The sequence below is a fragment of the Anthonomus grandis genome, chromosome 3 (assembly GCF_022605725.1).
Source record: "Anthonomus grandis grandis chromosome 3, icAntGran1.3, whole genome shotgun sequence".
Classification (NCBI taxonomy): Eukaryota; Metazoa; Arthropoda; class Insecta; order Coleoptera; family Curculionidae; genus Anthonomus; species Anthonomus grandis.
In genome coordinates this window covers 47558451-47582770 of record NC_065548.1, presented here as the reverse complement: position 1 = coordinate 47582770, position 24320 = coordinate 47558451, and the positions used below count along the sequence as shown (strand labels likewise).

The following is a 24320-nucleotide window of genomic DNA, read 5'->3' as shown; positions in this document are numbered from 1 at the left end:
GGGGTCAAATTTTAAAAGAAGTTTATTGAAGCAAATGAAATTTTGCTATGGCAAACAGTTTGGCCGCTAGACGGCGTTTCTGAAATTTGGTCATTTTCGTTTTTCGGCTATGGCTGTTGTGTTTTTAAAGATAAATGATTTCTGTAAAGACTTTCTTATAGCACTTTTAAGCGCTTAACATGCTCATGATATTTAAATTTATACAGGGTGCTTCATTATTAAAATATTTTTTTTTTTTTCAAATGGAATGCATATTATTTTTTTGCATTTTCTTGTAGCCCTTAAAATTCCCTTTTCAAATATATATAACACTTATAATCTAAATTCATTAGTTTAGGAGATATAAATAGATTTCTTAAGTATCAATAAATTATAATGCCGTGCCATTTAAAACGCCTAAAAAACAGAGTAGGCGGGTGACACAATTGCGGGTGAAACAATTGCGTAAAGGGTTGAGTAGGCGGTTGTCAAACTGCTTTGAGTAATACGTCATTTTGACATAAACAAGCTTGTTTTCATAATCTGTTTTACTTTGTATTTCTTTTATGTGATAATCACAATGTATCAAAACTATGAAAAATTCGATATGATTAAATGTTTTATTGAATGTAATGAAAATGCAAGAGAGGCCTGTAATTTATATCAACGACGATATCCAGAACGGGGGCAGCCACATAGTAAGCTGTTTGAGAAATTAAAAAGAAACCTTATTAATTTTGGTTCTTTTGCTAAACCGCGAAGAAATGCTAATAATAATATAAATGACGATCAAGAACTATTGGATATAACAGTTTTGGGCGCAATTGAAAATAACTCTAATCTATCCACCCGGAAATTGAAAGTAGAAACTGGTGTGCCAAGGACCTCTGCAAGACGGATTTAAAAAAAATATAGGTATAAAGCTTATCGAACCCGAAAAGTTCATCATCTCTTTCCTGCGGATCGTGATAGAAGATTGGAATTCTATCGGTGGTATTTGCAAAAGTGTGGTCAAGATACAACATTTGGCTACAATTGTATTTGGACGGATGAAGCATCGATTTTTAATAGGTATAATAGGTATACCTGGGCTCGAGCAAATCCTCACGCAACGGTGGCTGTAAGAAATCAAGGTCGTTACAGTTTTAGTGTATGGTTAGGCATATTTCGTAGTAGATTTATTGGTCCCTATATTTATGATGGACAGTTAAATTCAGAGCGATATTTACAAATTCTGCAAACGCAAGTTGAGCGCTTCCTAGAGGAATTGCCTCTAGCCCAGCAGAGGCATCCTATATTTTTCCAGCAGGATGGTGCGCCACCGCACAATTCTAGAGTGGTCAGTAATTATTTAAATGAGCAGTTTGGTGAGCAGTGGATAGGAAATCAAGGTCCAATACGTTGGCCGCCTAGATCCCCTGACTTAACACCCTTAGATTTTTATCTTTGGGGAAGAATAAAATACTTGGTATACCAACAGCCAATTACTTCAAGAGTAATGTTGGAAGAAGCTTTACATAATGCATTTGCAACAATAACAAATATTGAATTAAGAAACGCTGTTGATAATGTTGAAAAACGTAGCCGCTGGTGCATTGATCAGGAAGGAGCTCAGTTTGAACACTTGTTATAAGTACGTAATATATAGAGTTGCAGTTTTAGTTAAAATATCAATAAAAAAATAAAATCTGGTTTTTACTTTTTGTTTGTTAGTTCATATTCTAAGTTTAAAATAAATAAATAAATAAATACTTTTATTTTTTTTATTTTTTTACAGCATTATTTTGTTTTTATAACTGTATTTGTCCATTAATATAATTAATATTTAATAAAACAGGAGCTATTGTTTAATTTACTTTTGATTTTTAAAAGCGCTTACTGAAGTATCACAAATAAAAAATACAGAACCTATAACGTCCTTTTTTAATCTTTGAGTGTCTTAAATAACTGCACTTATTTTTAATAAGGACGTTGATATCGCAGGCCCTTAAATTCTCATTATATTTGATAAAACATCTAATCATATGGAATTTTTTGAAAAATTTATACGTTTTTGGATTCTAATATCAAAATATAAATACAAAGGAAAACATAGATTATAAAAACAAGTTTGTTTATGTAAATATTAAGCTTCACTTATAGCAGTTTAAAACACGCCTACTGTTCCGTTTACGCGATTAAAATGGCGGGTCATTACCTACGTGTTTTTAATATTTAAGAAATTTATTTATATATCGTAAACTATTAAATTTAAATTATTAGTGTTATATATATTTGAAAAGGGAATTTTAAGGGCTACAAGAAAATGCAAAAAAATAATATGCATTCCATTAAAAAAAAAAAAAAAAAAAATTTAATAATGAAGCACCCTGTATAAATTTAAATATCATGAGCATGTTAAGCGCTTAAAAGTGCTATAAGAAAGTCTTTACAGAAATCATTTATCTTTAAAAACACAACAGCCATAGCCGAAAAACGAAAATGACCAAATTTCAGAAACGCCCTCTAGCGGCCAAACTGTTTGCCATAGCAAAATTTAATTTGCTTCAATAAACTTCTTTTAAAATTTGACCCCGGAGAATGGAGGTCAAAATTTTTTAATCTCTAACAGGGACATGACTTCCTATAAGAAAACGTCTAAATTGGCCCACCCTGTACATAGATAGTGCCACTTTATTGTAATTTTTGTTATATACTTATATGTCAGGTGTTTTGTGTATGTTATGGTAAGTTTTTGTTGAATTCTCCTTTTTTCGGGTTACATAATTTTAATTATTGTTTAGGTCTGATGATGCTCTAGTCGAGCGAAACATGTAACCTTCGTTATTTTATTAAATGTATTTGTGATGCTGTAGATTTCGTGTTTTTTACCTTTTATAAAAGTGTATGACCAGCATCTTTGGGATAATGGATGAATTTTTCGAGTCAGTTACTCTTGTTTATTGCATTTTTTAGATAAAACGTGAGGGTTTTAATTAATTAGTAAAAAATCTTTTGAGTTCACTTATGATTTAAAATCTGTCCGTAATTACAATTGTGGGAGTATGCACTCGAAAGAGTAAAAGATCCCAACAAAACGTTCCTGAAAAACAAAGTACGTGTCCAATCAGTTCTCAATGGAAAGAGTATTAAATATTAGACGACTAGTCAAAAATTTGGGCGACAAAAAAAGTGAATTCGATCGTAAAAGATGATCATTACATAGCTAATATTAACAAAAAAACACTTACCTCGGTCAAAATAGGTTCACTATCGGGAATGCTATTATTTGATGTACTTCTAGTGGTTATGTTTCGTGCAAGCTGAGATTTATTCGTCTCGATCTTTCTTTTTTTTTCTGATTTACGACTTTTCTGCACTTCAGAACTTGAACTTGATGTTTTTTCGTTAACCACGTTCTCTTGAGAGCTTTGCGGTAGAAACACCGGAACTTTGTTAGGGGATACTTTGGCACAGTTAAACGATATGATAGAGTCCCGACTTTTTTTCAAGTCTGAATTTAATGTGGAAAGATTAGATGATAAAATATTATCGTCAGAGTTTCGTGTGCTTTCAGGGTTTGAGGTGTTATCAATATGTGACCGTTTACTCTTATTACTAGCGTCCGACCGAGCATCTGAAGGCACCGTTAGTAATGTTTTGGATTTTCCAGAACTCCTTCCGTCAGAAGTTGTACAAAGAGAATGAATTCCTTTTGAACTTCGAGTGTTTAAATTGGAAGATAATTGTGTATATGTAGGCACTGTGTCTATCGTTTTTGAATTTCCCCTACTTTCAGCACCAGAGATAATTTTCTGCAAAAAAATTGAAGCGTTAATTTAAAGGTTTAAATAGTTTTTTAACCAAACATTTTCACAAAGTTTTACAGACTGTTAAAGTAATTACCAAAAATACATGGTGTCTCGCCTAAAAGCTTATTAGAACTTGTAGGCGTTAACCTGGATTTAGGATCTGGGTACACGAAAAAACACGGACTTCAACTTGATGTTACAGAGTTTATTAGCCATTAGTAGAACGTAAAACATAAATTAATTCTAGTGGAACTTTATAAATACGAGGAAGCCATGGAAAAATAAAATACGCGGAAATCTCGATGCGGCGACCCGTGCGCATAGCTCTCGACTCGGTTTTTTTTAACTCTACTGGCTAGAGAGAGAGACGCGAGGCGAGCGGTTCGCAGTGGTGGGGTCGATGAACCGGAACGGTGCTTGAAGCCGACTTGCCGACTGGCGATTCCATGTCAAGGCCGCCACACACTACCACATCGGGGAATGTCTGTTATGCAGATGGGTGTTATAAACTGTATATTATATGTCTTGTTCAGTAGTTTTTTTTTTCTAATTTTTTTTCTAAAATCTGTAATTTTTTTTTTTTTTTTTTTTTTTTTTTTTATGGGATACACTAGCACAAGACGAAAGTCTTATGTCACTCTTGAAATGGTGCTTGCGCAAAGATATTTGTGGGCATTTATCTTGAATCGATGCAGGTTGTATGCGTCGGGAAATATGTGAGGTGGAAGCCCGTTCCACAAAGAAGATGTTCTCCAGATGAATGAGTCCCGATAGCCCGGACAGCAGCTGTTCTGGTGTTTACAGTTTTTTCGTTTTGAAAAGCACTCCGAGTTTTTTGGAAGCAGCCCTGGCGACCTCGGCAACGTGCTCATGCCAGGACAGACTGTTGGTGACCTCGACTCCTAGAAGATGTAAAGATGATTTCATTGGCTATGTTTTCCCTCCCATAACCAGCTCCGGGCCATCAACGTTAGTCTTCATAGTAAATACTGCAGCCTGCGTTTTTTTTAGCGTTAAAATTGACCAAATTGTTACCGCCCCACTCCAAGATTGCCCTAATATCGTTGTTGGTTGAAGCTACTTGTTGCTGCCTAAGATTCTGAGAACTTGCGGCTGTCGTTGATTTGGCGGACTTAAATGTGGAAATAAGTGTGATATCCTCCGCAAAGCTGTAGATTGGGTTGACAATGGTTCCTAGCAAATCGTTTTTATATATCAAGAAAAGGGTGGGGGATAGAATGCATCCTTGAGGAACTCATCCTTGAGCGTTAATATTAAATTTGTCGGAGAGGTATCCATCGACGGCTACTTGGATTGTTCGTTGTTCAAGAAAACTTTTGATCCAATTCAATAATGAGTTTTGTATGCCGATTGAGGAGAGCTTGGTTAGTAGTCCCTCATGCCACACTCTGTCAAATGCCTTGGAAATGTCAAGAGCGACTGAGAGGGACTCGCCGTGCTTCTCCATGGCCTCTATCCACAAGTGTGTGACGTAGGCCAGAAGATCGCCGGTGGATCTAAGCTTTCGGAAGCCGTATTGATGATCGCTGATTAGTCCAGATGATTCCAGATATCTTAACAGTTGTTGGTTGACTCCTTTCTCCATAATCTTCGATATTACTGAAACTAGTGCAATCGGGCGATAATTGGAGGGCATCGTCTTCTTACCCTTTTTGGGTACAGCTTGCACTCGAGCAGTTTTCCAGCTTGTTGGAAATGAGCCCTGTTTATACGATGCCGTGAACAGTCTACATAAGGGAGGAGTCAATTCGTCTGCACAACGTTTTAGTATTAGGGCTGGAATTCCATCGGGTCCAGAAGTTTTGTTGGTGTCTACGCTCTTAAGAATTTTATTTATAATTCGTTGGGGAAACGAAATTTCTCCCATCGATGAATTTACCCTTGGCAAATATGGCGGTGTTTTGCCTTGCGAGTGCAGAGTAGAATTGGACGCGAAGAGTTTACCCAGTAAGTTGGCTTTTTCCCTTGCTGTTACCGCGATAGAACCATTATCTGCTGTTAGGGGTGGCAAGGCCGACTTAGCAAATCCTTGACTAACGGCTTTCGATACCGACCAGAAAGATCTTGTTCCATTTGGGCAGTTTAGCAGTTTGTTTTTGATCCTGTTGTTGTGACTCTCTTTGCATTCATCAATAATTCGCTTGCAGCTATTTCTGGAGGCTAAAAAGTTCTTCCGATTTTCGATGGAAGGATGTTGACGCCATTGTTGTTTACTGCCTTTTTGCAATTCAGGTTGAACCATTGCCTGTTGTTTGATCCGCATTTAGTAGAAAAAGGGATATAAGCTTCCATTCCTGCCAAGATCGTCTCTGTAATTTGGTTTGCACATTCTGAGATGTCATTGGTTCTAAAGCAGACTTCTTTCCAAGGGAATGAGCGATAAAATTCTCGAAGATGGTTCCACTCTGCTGATTTATAGTGCCATACCTTCCGCGGCATCGGAGCATCCTGCGTTTTAACCTCCAACTGGCAAGAGACTGTTAAGTTACCTTATGTATTATTTATTAAATTATTATATCTTTCGCTGCCCATCTGATGTATCCAATCTCTAACATATATTTTAAAATTTTTATTATTTAATTTGAGTCATTTCAGTGTTTATGCCGCACCTTAGTAAACAATAGATATTTGTCAATCTCTTATTTGTCTTTTTAAAACCTTCTCATAAATTTTCGATAAAGATGATGCAAGCCTACTAACAAAACGTAGATGCCTCATGTCAATGGGTTTATCGATTTGTGGTAGTGGAAAAACATGCGCATGTTTCCAAGCTGAAGGGAAATAATTGACTTCAAGGCAATTAGTTTGTAAGAGATTCAAATTTCATTATCACTGGTCCTGAATGCACTACAGTTACGTCATAATAAAACAAACAAAATGATCATACCAAATTCGGTTAAAAAAAAAAAAAAAAATTTAAAAACTGTCTTTTGTGAATACTTACATCGAAGTCCGCCAAAGACTGAGTCTTCAAGTCCCCACTTAGTTTGTTACTGATGCTTTCTGGGTTTCGCAACCGAATGTCCTGAACTTTTTTAACATCAAGACTAGGTGGCACGTTACCATTCTCTATAAGATCACACACTTTTTTATCATAAAATTCTCCAGGCCTCACGTTCCGCCTTATCGACGTACCACTCTCGGTAGAAATACTAGGAATGTTCCTGGAAGTATCGTATTCGTTTCCCGAACTAGAGTCTTCGGTTATAGTTGGACCATCCTTCACACTGATAAAATGACGATCTACTTGTTGTAAACTGCGGGGATTTAGGTTAAGACCTTTGTGAGATATAAACGACTTTAGGTCTGTTTTGTTGCTGCTATATCCTCGTGACTGTTGCTCTAAAATTATTATTAACACATAAGGTATCTGTTACCATTTCGTTTAATTTCACTGTTAAAGTTTCACACTACTTCAACCTATAGTCGAAGTTGTTTATAATAGTCAGTGACTCATCGTTAGCATTAGGGCCACCGAGACGGTTGCGCGGTGAGAGACGTAGCTAGCGGCGGCGTAGACATTTTTATAAAGTGATTTTAGTATATTATATAAATTATTATTTATTTAAGCACATAATAATTTTATTATGATTTCAATATTATTGTCTCGATTATTGTAATGAAAATATTTATAATATAATAGTATCATTTATAATAAAATTATAAATAATAATTAATTTATAATAAGTTTAATGAAATTATAAATGTATGTAGTTCAATAAATGAAGGAAACTTTGTTGCAATAAACAAGATTTAAATAATAAATATTGTACCTCTATAATGGTTAAAACGCGCTAATTTCTATCAGAGGTTTCATCAGAAGAACTTGAAGAAGAATCATCGCCATCACTATTTCCAGAGCCAGGAGTGATAATAAGTGGTTCCACAACAACTTCAATGTGATTATCCAAGTCCCACATTTTTTGATCCTCTTTCACCACATGTTCGATGCACTTTTCCAGTTGGTGGGTTACATTACCGATAGCTTCATTTAATAACACTTTAAGGTCATTTAATTTAAACGTTGTATTCTTGCTGGCCACTTCGCCTTTTATTTGTGTCCATATAAGTTCTATCGGTTTAAGTTCACAATGATACGGTGGTAACCGCAATATTGTAACCCCACTGTTTCGCGCCATTTCATCAACCACATATTTAATATATTGTGCTTTGTGGACACGAACAATATCAAGCAATTGTGCCTTAAGCATGTCTTCGTCAAATTTTATATCGCCTTTTGATTTTAACCAATCTTTTATATCATTTTTTCGCCAAGCAGTCGTGGGTATTTTTTCCACTCGCCGACTATGATAAGGAGCATTGTCATCACTATGACTGAACCGGGCTGCATACACTTCAACACGGACGAAAACCATTTTTCAAAAACCTCAGCGTTCATGTCTTCATGATAGTCTCCCGATTTTCTGGATTCAAAAACATTCAGACCTCCTTCCAAAAATCCAGAATCACTACCTATATGGGTAATAATTAGACGACGACCTTTTCCAGAAGGCGATTTCAAACCCGTAGAAAGCTCATCAAGAAAAGCTTGCCGTAAATTTGTTACATTTAAGTCTTGCCATACTTTTCCACGGGTGTGTCCTTCATTAAGCCATGATTCATCGGTATAATAAATTTTTCTTCCTTCGCGCCGATGTTTACGAATTTCATCTAAATATTTCCTTCGCCACAAAACAATCTCTTTTTTGTCAATCAAAAAACTTTTCCGGTTCCTTTTTAAATAACGAAAATTTAAGACGCGTGATGTTCGCTTTAAGACACCAACGGAAATTTTAGGTAAATAATAATTGTCATTATCAAGTTCGGCCTTAATTTTCTTAATAGTTGGAATCTCATTTAAAAAAAAAAAACAGTGCACTTTTCGCCTAATGATATATTTTATGTCCTCATCTAGAACAGTTTTTTTCCTGCCCCTTTTTTCTACTTTTTTTTTGTTTTCATTAACTTTAAGAGACCTGAAAACTGTTCTGGAACTAACTTTTGTCAAATCTCCGCATAATTCTGCCGCGTCCTCAACCGACAAATCGACAAATCGGGATTTTTAGCATGAACACTTTCATATACAGTTTTAACTAGTTGATATTCCGCAGAAGTGAAATAATGCCTTTTTGCTTTTTTGGCAGGCGGCGGGACACAACTTGTCGAAAGTTCTTCGTTTTCCATATTTAACAAAAACACCGTATTAACCGCCGAAGAAAAATACCGTAAATTAATAATATTATAAGTAATAAAATAAATTTATAATATACAGTTGTGGTCACATAAATAGCACACTTAGCCTTTTCATATATTACTTACAAAAAACAAATTCCTGACTGATAAGAAAATATTTAAGCAGTTAATCTCCTCCTAATATGCAAGACTTTATGTTTATTTTAAAAATATATGCACATACAGAATTTAATTCCAATATTAACGTTTTAAGGCTGGACACATAAATAGCACACCTTTCATTCTTATTAAATATATCGAGTGTTAATTAGTAAGTATTATTTTAACTTTTAAATTTTTGAATATTGTCAAGAGTAGTTTTGTTTTTAGTGGGTAGAAAGAAACATTGTGGACCAGAGAGGAGAGCTCTTATTATAGAAAAGAAAAATCCAGGCTTTTCTATTTCTGCTATAGCAAAAGATTTAAATTGCTCTAGGAAAATGGTTTATAATGCTCTGGCTCTCTATGAGACCACTCAAAGCACAATGAACAAGAAAAGATTAACAAGGCCTCGAAAAACCACGTATAACATGGATAAAATTATTATTAGAATAAGCAAGGGTAATCCATTTTTAAGTTCCGCCCAAATAAAACGTGAAATAGCAGACCAATATGGCGTCAATATTTCTGCAAGAACAATAAGAAGAAGATTATGTGAAAAAGATCTCAAAGGTTGTGTAGCTAGGCAAAAACCACTTGTTTCAAAAAGAAATATTAAAAAAAGATTGGCATTTGCTAAACAACATATAAATGAGGACATTAATTTTTGGAAAACCATATTATGGAGCGATGAAACCAAGATTAATAGATTTGGAAATGATGGAAAATGCTATGTTAGACGTCCTCCCAATCGTGCCTTAAACCCTAGGTACACAATTAAAACTGTTAAGCATGGAGGAGGATCAATTATGATATGGGGAGCAATGTCATGGCATGGTGTTGGACCTATTCATCGTATAGAGGGAATAATGGACCAATACAAGTATAGGGAGATTTTGCAGAATGTTATGGAACCATACATGGAGCATTTTATGCCAATTACATGTAAGTTCATGCACGATAATGATCCAAAACATTCTGCAAAATCAATAAAACGATGGTTTACTAAAAATGTGGTAGATGTTTTGGAATGGCCGCCACAAAGCCCAGACCTGAACCCTCTGGAAAATTTGTGGGATCACGTTAAAACCAAAATTAAGGTATTAAATCCCTCAAATCTGGATGAACTATGGCCAAAGTTCCAAGAGGCTTGGAACAGTATTCCGGCAAGCGTGTGTGCAAAATTGGTGGAGTCAATACCCAAGCGATTAAGTGAAGTTATAAAAAATAAAGAATACCCAACAAAATATTAAATTGGTTTTGGTGAAAGTAAATATTTTTTAAGTGTGCTATTTAAATGGTCAGCATTTCTTTAGTTTTTTTGTTATGTTTCTTATATATTTAAAATACTCTTTTAATTTTAATTAAATACAACTCTTTTTAGAACATCTAAGCTAAATATATTATAAAAAAAATAGAAAATGGTATTTAATATTTTTTATCGCAATTTAGAAAAGTGTGCTATTTATATGACCATAACTGTATATTATTTATATTAATATAAATAATATATATTTTAATATATATATTGTTTATTATAATAACGCAAGCAACTGCAACAACACTAAAATAAACAATAAACCCGCAAACACGCCCATGGGATGTATCAAATCAACGTATTATGGTCGGGACACACATGCCCGCAACGAGTCCGTACCATTCAAATTTCCATTTTGAATAGCTAAATTTTATTGCTCGTTCGAGACCGTACAACGCACCGTCACCGTTGAAAATTAAACAAAACTATTCTAGCTCGTTGCGGACTCGGTGCGGAGTCGGCGCACGGGCACGGTGCGGTCATGTTAAGACTACTTCATATGATTACGAACGACAATTCACAACCGAGACACGGCCGTGCTACGGTGCGGGCACGGTGCGGTCTCGGTACGGATATGTGTGCCCCGACCTTAACAAGGAAAGCATGTTTCTGCGTTTATAGGCGTTGCCATTCTGTTAAAAGTAATGACTGTTTTATCTCGCTGCCCCATTTACCGCGAAACAAGAGAGAAAAGGACGAGTAATATACTTGGCACCACTGCGCGCTTTATGCGAGCAAGGCGGGACTATGACAACAACCACTGAGTTCACACAATTGGAGTAGGCGCGTGTCACCGGCTGTCAATGGATTTTGTATTTAGGGAATTAAATATTATTTTGAGCCACTCTAGTTGTGTTGCTTGTTGGTTTTTTCTGACGTCACTGACCATTATAAACGACTTCGACTATAGAGTAAAACATATGAAAAAGGTTTTACCTGTCTCTGGAATTAAAACGACGTTTGGTGCTTCAAGATTCCCCTGCACACCGACATCGACATGGTATGGTTTTCTTTCATTTAAAAGGCGCCTTTTTACCGTATTTATGAAATTACATGGGTCAGTTGGCGGTTGTTCCTTAAGCCATTCGGGAACTGGTTTTGAATTCATATCACACTTTTGAGAATTCACCTGTTGAGAAACTTGAGTTTTTCCTAAAAAATATATGCAGTATTGTGCAAAAAGATAGCAACATCATGATTTTCCGTTAAATAACCGTCAACATTTGATTTATCAGTAAGATTTGTACATGATTTTGAAATATTTTATGCCCAACTATAATTATTTAATATTAATTTTTTTAGACACAGTAAATAACATACAAAATTATTGTGTATAAATTTATTATGCAAATATATACCAACAATATACGTATACTAAATTTTATAATATACAGTGAGAGCCAAAAGTCCGGAATAAATTCATTTAAAATTCAGGGGTATGTTCAAAAAAAAAACGCTCGGACACGTCGATTTTTATTTTTAACTGCGGGTTTTCTTACTATAATTTTATGTATGAAGGGTGGTCCTAAAATAAGTTACGACCATCAACTTCAATTTTTGAAATGGAAATACCAATTTTTTATTCTGTATTCTTAAAGAACAGAAAATTCTAGACATATTTCATGTACAATGTCCTATACCTATATTCATTTGTTTTTGAGTTATTGACAGTTGAAGATCGGCATATTTGCACTTTTGACATGTTATAAAATCCAAACGGTTAGACATAGACAAATGCGGTTTGCACTTTTTATCGAAGCTTTTTTAAAACCATCTAGCTAGTAAGTGTCAACAGGTACTGAGAAATTAACGGTTATATACAGTTATAGTTACGGAATTTCTGAACATACAATAATTCATGCAACTATGTAACACCCTTACTAAGGTAACCTTGTTTTTTGTGTTTTTTCATCCATTGTTGCAATGATGTTGTCATCATTTTTTGAAGTGACAGGTATCAAGCAGTCTTATCCTTGTTTATTGTAAAATTTAATATTGCCTGAAAAGATGAATAAGTTAAGTGAAACTGAGAGAATAGAAATACTAATTATGATAGGATGTGGTGATCGCATTAGGACCCAACACCAGGTTTGTGAAATGTTTAATACCAATTATCCTGATAAGACAATATCTCAGTCTACCGGTAGCAAACTAGAAAGAAAATTTAGGGAATTAAGTCACGTCAGAGATCGACCCAGATCGGGTTGTCCCTCAATTTCCGAGGAAAAGAAGTTAAATGTTGTCCATTGAAGAAAATCCTCATACATCGACTAGACAGGCAGCACTAGATAACGATGTTGGAAAAACATCTTTAAGAAGGATTTTGAAAAAGGCAAAATATCATCCCTATAAATTAAAATTAATCCACGAACTTAACGAAGATGATACAGATCGTCGATTAGAGTTTTGCGAAACTATAATGAATGTTTGCCATAACGACCGTCTTTTTACTCGTAGAATAATTTTTTCTGACGAGTCGACCTTCTGCCTCAATGGTACAGTGAACAGACAGAACTGCCGTTACTGGTCTTCCTTCAATCCAAATTGGGTGATTGAAGCTCATACCCAATATCCTTAATCTGTGGATGTTTGGGCCGGCATTATCAATGACAGAGTCATAGGTCCATTTTTCTTCGAAGGTACCTTAACAGGTCAACGTTATTTGGAATTCTTAAGGAACGAACTGATTCCCGCTTTATGTTTGATGTTTCCAAATGCAAATAATCCCAATATTCCAGAAGCTTCAATTTGGTTCCAGAAAGATGGCGCGCCGCCACACTTCAGCAGAGCCGTGCGCTAATATTTAAGTGAGGTATTTCATGTATCAGTATAAGAGTACGTTTGATATCTAATTTTGACTTCAATGTAATGTCACAAGTTCTCTATTGGATTTAAATCTAGAGACTATGATGGCTAAGACATTACATTGATTTTTTGAGATAACCAACTTTTAACATACTGAATACTCATGGTTCGAATCATTATTATGTTAAAATATAACTCTTATTGGCATTGTTCCATCCAGATACGTCACTAAATTAGCTTGCAAAATATCTTTACATGAAACGATCCATTTTCCCCTTAGAACATTAAAAGGCTAGAATTAGCATTTCCATAGAACTATGAGCAGTTTGTTTGCTTGCAACATCTCTGATACAATGATGCCAAATGCTTATGTAGAAATTGAAGAAACCCCCTTCATAATATAATAAAAATTAGTCACTTATTTTGACAGACACAAAACAATACTAATGTTCCTATTTAATAAAATATGAAGCATTTTCTTTAATAAAACATGGTAAGATACTCTATAAACAAGTCAATATTCAAAACTAAATAAATGCAGATAACTTCGGATTTTTTTTTTTCAGAAACGGTCCATTTCATTTTTATTGAATTTATCCGTCACTTTACGGATGCACACTGTATATTCACCATGTGCAATAAAAAAGCAGAAATTTATAAATGGAACAAACTGAATTACTTTAGTTCGGTTTTATTCTTTTTAGTGATTTTTGACAAAAATGTATGACAAAATAGGTTTCATACCTGTATTAGAAGTCGCCCCAGACAACTCATTATTAAGGTTTCGATCATTATGATGTACTTGCGTATGACTATTATCAATGTCCATTTTAATGGGTACAGCTATTTCGGCACGCCGTTCTTCTAAAATTAATAACAATGTTAGTACTAAATTACCATGACTAGTCAAAATGTTTGCTAAATAATGATTTTTTTTTACATTCTATCTACCTATAAGAAATTCATGAGAAAATACCAGCCAGAAGTAGAAATTAATTTTCATTAAATAAAATAAATAAGAATAATCTTTATTAAGCACCTGGCTATTACATACTATGTACAGGGTGGCCCAAATTCGATCCTCATCATTGGGTCGGTTAAATTATGGCAAAGTTGCTAAATTTGATACTTATAATAATAAAAATAATAATAATAAGCTTTATTTCCAACAGGTTACATATACCCAGTTACAGGAAAATCAATTAAATATATAAATGTACAAGTACGAATGCATGAACTGTAATAGATTCATGCAACTATTGCTATATAATAAAAGAAAGTAGTGTGTTTTATAGAAAATAAATAATAAAAAATCAACACTAAATTAGGATAAGAATCAAGAATTAATTTAAATCAAAAGAGCAGAAAAAAAATGAGTAAATAAATGTATTCAAACTAAAAACTAAATAACCTGGCCTCCCCCACCCACCATACGCAGGTGACTCAAAATAAGTGCCAAATTGTCATGGTGAATGTCACAAGAATCAGCAATAGTGTTAAAGTTTTGACACATGGAGTGAATAGGATTGGACTCGGATGTGTCCAAGTTAAAAGCTGGACACTGTCTAGATCCTGGGCGTGGTATATGAAAGCAAATCCTTTGCAAAAGGGATGGGCAGTCAATTTTATGGTTAAGTAAATTAAACAAGAATTTCACCGAATGCATTTCTCTCCTCTTCGCAAGTGACCGTTCAGTATATCTAGAGAGCAGCAGGTTATAGTCAAAACCCCTTGGAGGATAGACTCCATCATCCTTAAATGCCAAACATTTAAGGAATCGCCGTTGGACTGATTCTAATAGGTGAATGTGCTGGTTGTAAATGGGAGACCAAATGAGGGAGCTGTAGTCCGGCCTGGATCTAACAAATGCATAGTAGAGAGTTTTGGCAGTGGCAGTGTTCAAAAAAAGTTTGCAATTTCTAATAATAAAGCCCAGCATGCGAGTAGCTCTAGAAACAGTATCTTCGATGTGAGGTATAAAAGAAAATTTTTAGTCAAAGGTGACTCCAAGATCCTTAAAACAGGTAGACCTTGCCAGAGACTCTCCATTAACAGAGTAATTAAAGACAACTGGACTTTTGATTCGAAAGTAGCTGGCCACATTACACTTGGAAACATTAAGGTTAAGCCGGTTCAAAGTGCACCAATGGTGTACAGTATTGATGTTCTCTTGCAGCTGACCACAATCTGCTATAGAGGCAATCCTATGGAAAAGCTTTAGGTCATCAGCATATGCTAACCGAGAGCAATTGAGAGTTTATTTATTTTGTTTTTTTTTTATTGAGCAATCTTTTATATTTTATCGATGAATGTGCAGAACGCATCTCTCATAAGTTAATCTATTAGATTTACACCATGACTTCACAAGAATTAAACTTCATCAACAATATTCTTTAACCCCTTGGGGTCAGTGTCATGCCAAAGTATTGTTGTATCATCTGCAAAGATAGTAAATTTACCCCTAATTGGAATTTGAGAGATATCATTGACATATAGCACGAACAACATTGGTCCAAGAAAAGAACATTGGGGTACACCCGCATCCATATCCAGACGGGATGACATATCATTGTCAAAGAATACTCTTTCTGTTATTCCAGATAGGTAAGAACGAAACCAGTCGAGAGCAACTCCTCTGAATCCATAGGTTTATAGCTTCTGCAGCAGTATTCTGTGACTTACACAATCAAACGCCTTAGACAAGTCACAGAACAGCGCCGGTTAAGAATATTATGCCGTTTCAGAAATTCCATCACCCTAGTTTTTACCAATCTCTCTACAAGCTTGCCAAGCGTCGAAAGCAGGCCTATGGGTCTGAAATTTGATGGGTCATCATAGTTTTCACCCTTAAATAATGGTAACATCAAGGCATCTTTAAGTAAATGTGGAAAGGACCCACTTCACTTTCAAGTGGGTCAAACATTGATCACCTCAGCCAAAGAATCAAGGGTTACCGCAAGTAGCACTATTAGGACCTTTGGTGATAGCCCATCCCATCCAGAAGAGTTCTTATTTTTCATTGAGGATAAAACTTCCATTATTTTACTAGAATCTGTTGGCCTAAAGAAAAATGTTTCAGACACCTTTATGTTGTGTAAGTATAAGCGCGGATCTTAACAGACTAAGGCAATGATATTAACAGACCCAAAGCAACACCCTGGAAAAAATGATTGAGTGTTTCGGCCGTCACCGTGCTATTAGAAACAGAAGGGTTCCCACGTTCACCACGTAAGTCATTAACAATTTTCCAAGACTCTCTAGACTTATTTCTTGATTGGTTTATTTTACTTGAGTAGGATAAGTTTTTTGCCAATTTCACTGTATCGGGGTAAATTTTGAGATATCTATTAAAGTAGGACATGAACCTGGAATTGTCTAGGGCAAATTTTCTTATGGAGTGCAAACACATCAGAAATTAAGAGACTCCTGCTATACCAGGGTCTTCTCCTTTTTTCCCTAATTATCATCATGGGGAAAGTTGACTCAAAAATATCCGCTAAAGTTGAATGGAAATTCGAGGATCACCGTTGTCAAGTATGATACCATTCCAATCTATTGAATTACAACATTCTTTAAACTTACAGAATTTTTTTTCTAGTGTTTTAGTCGTTTTACGACTGTCTAATTCATATTAGACAATAGTAATACCAAACTCGGGCGGTTTTAGTGCGGGTATACACGATCCGGTAGAAACGCAGCGGTACCGCATTGGTACATCAACACAAGTTTAAATAGGAGGCGATATACGTTGCGTTAGCACCCCATCGACGGAAGAGAAACGCAGCTTGCTGCGATAGCAACGGACGACGGTATGCTATTGCTTCAATCTGCAACCTTGTATTTTTTTTTATTTCATTAATCTATTATATTGCTTTAAATTATTTTTTTTATGTTCTCTTATTTTTAATATATAGATATATCTAATTTATAGGACGTTTCTTAGCTACATTGTCCTATCCTAAAACATTTAAGACAGTGAGACACACTTCAGGCCGCTGTGGTCTGTCAGGGCAACTTAATACAATACAAGGGATATTGACCACGGAAATATAAGGGAATGACCTTGGAACTAGGATAACTATTTTAACTAAAAATCTAAACTAAATACTAAGTCTTAAATTTCTAAGGTAATTAGATAATTAAATATTTTTACATTTTCTAGTGCCAATAAATGCATAATATTAAATGGCTACTTTACATTACATTCAGAAGACTTGTCTTGCTTTATTAACAAATTTTTAGTTTTTCGACTAATAAAGAACTTTTGAAATTGATGCCGCGGTGATGCTACGAAGGGATGTTTTTAAATAAACCCTAATTACTTACATATTTTTCGATAAATAGTAAGAGTTTTAAGAATCAAAAAATATAATAATTATAAATTGAAATTGGTCAAATTACTTTGAGTTTTAACATACCTTTAGTTTCCATAGGAATATCCTTAGGTTTATCCGACTTCTTGGTTGGAATATTGACATTGATTAACCCTTGTGATAATTCCATTTGCCGAATTCCATACACTTGCTTCGGTGGACATAAAAAGTTCGGATCTAAGGGCCTTCTTACGCCATTCGAAACTCGTGGACTGATACTCGGGTTTTGGTTTTTACGTTCTCTAGAAAGAGATCTACTCGCTTCTCTGAATTTTTGTATTTGCGGTTCTGCAGACTTGGTTCGAGTTCGTGCTCCTGTTCGACCCTGGACGTTTCGCTTGACCTGTGGAAAATTATTTTATTGTTTTACTGATACAAAGAAGTCCGCATAATTAGTCGAATGTGCCATGTTCTTAAAGTATATGCTCGTCTCATTGACTATCTTAAAGCATTTGATTGCGTCAGGCAACAGAAGATGCTAGAGATATTATCAGCTACCTTGATTGACAAGAGAGACATTACAATCATAGCACAGCTCTACTGGAACCAAACTTTGAAGATGAGAGTAGACAGGGGAACCTCGGATGTCGTGTCAATAAGGAAGGAAGTACGGGGTGCATTTTATCTCCTGTTTAACACTTAGTAAGAAGCCATTTTCAAAAAGGCTCTACTGGAAGATATGGGAGCTATTAAACTGAATGGAGACTGCATCACTAATATGAGACACCACGATCCTAGCAAATAATAAATCATACTTGGAAAAAATGATGAACCAGATTACACAACACCGACTTTAATATAATTATGAATTTTATCAATAAAACCTTAGTATTGCTATGGGTTCTCCTATTTCACACATTTTAGGTGATATATTTATCAAAAATGTTGAATCTGAAATTATTAATACATTTGGTAAAAAATCTAAAATATGATGGCAAAATAGTAATATGTTTTTCAATATATCACCCTAACGAAATAGACCCGTAGCCGATCGATAATTCTAGCCTGGACACTTATCCCCGCTTCCATCGATACCTCACAACAGAAGCTGAAATCATGCGAGGCGACGACCGCATTCGCGATGGCAAAAATTCCGCGCTGGGGCACATATTTTGCGTTGATTTGAAATAATATTTTACTGCAGTTATTATTGTAGTTTATAGTAAGATTACGCATTTAAAATTTTAAACTACGAAACTATTTTGATACTCGCTTTGAGTTTTAAAAAGAATAAAAATTTGGTATTTAAATTAGGTGGGTAAATTAACAATTTTATTTTTAACTTACATTTTACAATCAATTTTATTTAGAATAATGCCTACCTCTTGCTGCATTCCTGGGTGCAAAAGCAATTATAAAGATACCGAGAGAGAGAGTTACCATTTTTCGTTTTCCCAATGACCCGGATCAAACGAAAAGATGGTTAGAATGCATTGAAAGAGACGACGTAGTGATAAAAGAATCATCAAGGATCTGCATAAAACATTTTTCTGAACGTTTCATTATTCGTGAGGATATAGTGGCTAGGAAGGATGGAACAATTTTAAAGGTTTCTCGAAAAAGAGTAAAGCTGTCAGAAGATGCCTGCCCTACATAATTTGAGAATCAGCCATTCACAACACATTTTTTTTATATGGCATATTCTTTTATAAGTAAAAAATGTGCAACTTTGGGGTAAATTATCCATTTTCGTATTATGAGGGTAGACGAATTTAAAACACTGTTTATGTATATATTTCCAATAAAATAAATAATAATAAATATTTAAAACATTTATCATATACCTAAAAATACGTAATAATAAAAAATATATATTATCTTGTAAAATGTAAAATATTAGCAAAGTATATAGATTTCAACTTTTTTTTGTTATTTTTTAGTTATTAATTTGTTAGACTGTGATATTAGGTCCCGCAGTATCTCCACTTAGTTGTTCCACTGTACGGCGTGCGCCACCAAATCTCGGCTTCAATTTTGACGCCACGAAACCAGTGTCACGGCTAGAATTATCGATTGGCTACGATAGACCTTAACATTTTTTTAAATTACATTAACTCCAAAGAGTCTTCTATAAAATTTAATCTCGAAAAGGAGGCTTCCTTTCCGATAGCCAGCTTCCTTTTCTTGACATTTTAATAAAAAAAAGAGATTTCCAAAGTTTGAATCAAGAATTTATCGTGTTCATGCCAGTGAAATATAACAACTTTGTGCAAAAACTATTGAAAACTGAATAAAACTGTGAAACATAGTATTTCCTGTTAAACACGGCAACGCCGCACCGCGCAAGTGTCCATGGCTGCTGCTGCTTCATGTTCCGTGACATCGCGGCGCGTCAAAAAGAGACAGACAGAAAGACACAATCAAGACTCGCAAGAAACGAGTACGCGTCAAGCAAATCGAGTTCTTTCTAATTTTAATTTACGCTGTTACTAAACCTAATTACCAACTTTGTATGTAGTTAATAAATACTATTTTTATTTTAACTACCGGGTTTAATTTGCGTAAACAAGAGCAAGTTACAAGAAATACAGTCCACTTCGAAGACAAAACATACCGTAAACCAACTCATACTAATAGATATCTTAATTTTGATTCTAATTATTTAATAATGATAAATAGAGTTAAATGTAACAACTGAAAAAATATTTTATTAGAAATGTCTTCAACCACTTTTTGCCAGAAATCTTATTTTAACATATATTCCTAATATAATTTAAAAAATTGCTAAAACAAAAACTAAACCTTTTAATTAATGAAAAAAAAAATAAAAATGTAATTTATAAAATTTCTTGTAGTTCTGGTTAATTTTAGATAAACCTTACCATTACCAAAAAGAATTAATGAACATGAATTTTACATAATTGAACCACAATGATTTTCAAAAATTACACAACATGCATTTGACAATATAATCATAGAATAAACGGGGTTGCTTCCTCAATTTTAACAAAGGAACCAACTTCATTACGCAAATTAAAGGAAAGTGCATTACATATAATGTTAAATGAAGATGAATACGTAGCTACTTGTTGGGTTGATTTTAATACTACATGGATCGCTTTTCTAAAGAGAAAGATAGAACAGGTCATTCTTAAAATTTATTGATAAATGGAAAAATATGTTATTAATGTATTTTCTATTATTCAATTATTTTAGAATCACATCCTTTAACTATTAAAAAGATAATCTTTGTATTTTCTTTGTTACTTTTCGAAACAGTTTATCAAAGTCAAATAAGTGTTAATTTAAAAAAAGAAGTCTTTGATAAATTATTCTGAGAAGCATCAAAGAGATACAAAAAAAAAGATACATAGTTTTATATATTTTATTTTATTTTATTTACCTTGATAACCATAGTAGATTTAACTACAGAAACGTTGGTTCAAATTGGATTTTCTTATTCAATAATTAGGTTTTTCGTACAATTTCAATAGAAAATACAGTTAGGTATAATTAATGGACTTGGCATCCTTAATGATTTAAGTTCATATTTTTTCTAAATATGTGAATAAGTATATTTTTTTCTTCTTTTCTATAATTGATTACACAGGGTGTTCCGTTGATCATGTTACAAACTTCTAGGGCAGATAGAAAACGTCAAAAGAAAAACAAAAGTCATATAAACATGGGTTCGGAAAAGCTTCCTCAGGCAGCTAGAGCTCTTTAAAAATAACCTTTAAAAACTAGTTTTTTTTAATAGCTCCGGAACTACTTTAGCTACCGCAACCAATTTTGGGAAGTAAATTATTGTTAGTACGTTTATTCTTTTGAACCTACTAAATAAAAAAAATATTTACCAGGGGCTTCAGAATCAGGGGGGTATTTGGTAACTTTAGGCCCATTTCTTTAAGACTTTAATTTCTGCCCGTTTGGGCATTAGATTATGATGTTCCTATGCTTTTTACATAAAAAAGGTGCTCTTAGTAAAAGTCGGTAAATATCACCGTTTTTGTGAAAATTGACGAAAAGCAAGTTATGAGATACAAAAATGAATTACCTATTATTATTAATAAACAATTAAAAAAAAAATCTGGCGTAAATAAATAAATATTTAAAAAAAGTTAAGGTAGCCACTTTAATAAATTGGTACTCAAATTAATTAACTGTCACTTTAATTACCTTGAGGCATAAAATGTTTAAATGATTTTAAGTATAATAAAAAACCAACAAATTAACAATTTTAGAAACGTAAACAAATTTTATTAAAGATTGGTATTACAAAAATGAACTTAAACTCGTCAGTAAAAAGGACATATTTTGGAAATTGAAGTTCTTCTGTACACCGGTCAAGAAACCACTGGCAAAAATTCACGCGGGGCATAAAATCATTGGGTCCTAATAATTGCACCTTTTGCAGGTGGTAGGGCCGAAGAAGCTGTTCTTTAACAACGTTCTATACCCTAACATGATTTACATGCATCGCATCAGCTACTGCTCGAGTACTTACTGATGGGTTATCTTCAAATCGCTGAAGCACTTCTTCCTCAAAATCCGGGATTCGGATGTTCCTTTGCGCGCCATTATCTTGGCGTTTTATTTTAACGGAGCCAGTCTCCCTGAGCCGTTGATTGACCCTTTCAAAAAGTGTGTGAGCTGGGATTCGCCTTTCGGGAAACCGCTCTTCATATAGTCGAGAAGCAGCTCTACCATTACATCGAACTTCCCCATAAATTAAAAGCATATCGGCGTATTCAGCAAAAGTGTAATCTTCCATTACTTAACCGTAATAAAAGAGGAATTAATATCATGTAAAAAATACTGACAGTGACAAATTTAAAAAATACTGACAGTGCCAATGAATTAGCATTATTATTATTATTAAAATAATTAATTCAGGTGCTGCATCTTAGTTTGGTTTTAGTCAATTTCCACAAAAACGGTGATATTTACCGACTTTTACTAAGAGCACCTTTTTTATGTAAAAAGCATAGGAACATCATACTCTAATGCCCAAACGGGCAGAAATTAAAGTCTTAAAGAAATGGGCCTAAATTTACCAAATACCCCCCTGATTCTGAAGCCCCTGGTAAATATTTTTTTTATTTAGTAGGTTCAAAAGAATAAACGTACTAACAGTAATTTACCTCCCAAAATTGGTTGCGGTAGCTAAAGTAGTTCCGGAGCTATTAAAAAAAAACTAGTTTTTAAAGGTTATTTTCAAAGAACTCTAGCTGCCTGAGGAAGCTTTTCCGGGCCCATGTTTATATGAACTTTTGTTTTTCTTTTGACGTTTTCTATCTGCCCTAGAAGTTTGTAACATGATCAACGGAACACCTTGTATAAAGTAGTACTTTTTAAACTAATATTTATTGAAATAGTGACAAAAGAGGTAAAGAATTATGAATTCGTCACAACTATTTTGAGTCCAGTGGCCTCTCACACTCCTTACAAACCTTTTAACTAAAAAATAATAGTAAAACCTTGATATTATAATATAAATAATAAACTGAATTGAAAATAAAAACTATATATATATTTACTTACCAATTCTCTTGCTCGCTCTTGAAGTTTTTGTAACTTCTCCTTACGAAGTTCGTTCTCAAGTTGATTAGATGACTTCTTCTTGAGTTCTTCTTTTCTTTTAGCCTTCTGTTTCTTGATAAACTCCCTTGCTTCATGTTGATCGTATGGTTTTCGCTTAGCACCAACAATTTCAGCCTGTTCTTGACCAATTAGGTTTTCCGTGCTTTTCGCTTTGTGAGGAGCTTTATTCGTACGATCGGAGTATTTCAAGTCGTAACTCTTAATAATTTGCGTATGTGAAGGTCCTTTTCAAAATAAAATAATGAGTCACATATACATACCGGGTGACAATTTAAAAACGAACAGCAGGAACTGTCTCTACCAACGATAGTGTGAAAATTAGGCAAAATACGTCAATTTACATATCAAGGGGGATAATTTTTGAGATATATTATCCTAAAATTTTAAATGGTAAGTACATTTCAATTCAAGTACAGCCGGTATTCAAACTGTTCTCGGACGTTTTAAAGAGTTTCAGGTGAAATATTTCTACACTCAAATAGAAGGATGGGGGTGGTGTGTTAATAGCAACCAAGAAAGTGCTTAATGCAGTTAGTGTACCAGGGTTTTTCAGTGATGCAGAAGATGTATGGGTGGCTTTAAAAGTCGGAATCAATACAGTGTATCTTTGTAGCGTTTATATTCCGCCAAGTGATCGTATGGCATATTCTTGTTTTTCTTCAAAGTTATCCTGGATAAGTGACAATGTGGGTGATAGTTCTATTCTGGTGTGTGGTGATATGAATGTTCTTCGGTTACATGGGAAAAGAAAAATAAAACTGAGGATTTTTTGATACCTATTACCGTAAGTGCTGAGCATGCAGAACTTATAGATACATTATCATTTAGTGGACTAATGCAATATAATTCTATTAAAAATAATAATAACAGAATTTTGGATTTAATACTTTGTAATAAAAACTATATTAGTCATATTATAAAATGTTCAGCCCCAGCAGTTAAAGAGGATAGCCATCATCCTGCTCTTGAATTTTTGTTTTGCCTAGATATTCCTAAATCCTTAAGAAACCCAAAACATAGTTTTTTTAATTATAAAAAGGCAAACTTTGAGGAAATCAATAATGAAATGTCTAAAATTTATTGGGATACTATTCTTACTAGTGTTAATATTGATATAAATCTAAGTAAATTTTATAATATTTTAATGGATATAATCAA

General features: G+C 34.1%; 1 protein-coding gene and 1 long non-coding RNA gene across 6 annotated transcripts in view; one reads left to right on the top strand and one right to left on the bottom strand.

Annotated features, from left to right (window-relative positions):
* Positions 1-24320, top strand: part of LOC126733819 (uncharacterized) — a 308547-nt gene that overhangs the window by 28313 nt on the left and 255914 nt on the right. The gene's annotated exons all lie outside the window — the stretch shown is intronic.
* LOC126733808 (centrosome-associated protein 350-like) overlaps positions 1-24320 on the bottom strand; it is a 176318-nt gene that overhangs the window by 129080 nt on the left and 22918 nt on the right. For 3 of the 5 annotated variants that reach the window (XM_050437217.1, XM_050437218.1, XM_050437216.1), the window contains 6 exons: positions 23103-23386; positions 17664-17961; positions 13990-14109; positions 11377-11592; positions 6736-7133; positions 3210-3773 (listed from right to left, as the gene is read on the bottom strand). In XM_050437217.1, the coding sequence (XP_050293174.1) occupies positions 3210-3773; positions 6736-7133; positions 11377-11592; positions 13990-14109; positions 17664-17961; positions 23103-23386 (1880 nt within the window). The remainder of the gene's footprint in view (positions 1-3209; positions 3774-6735; positions 7134-11376; positions 11593-13989; positions 14110-17663; positions 17962-23102; positions 23387-24320) is intronic. The other 2 variants (XM_050437220.1, XM_050437219.1) reach the window with 2 other exon arrangements.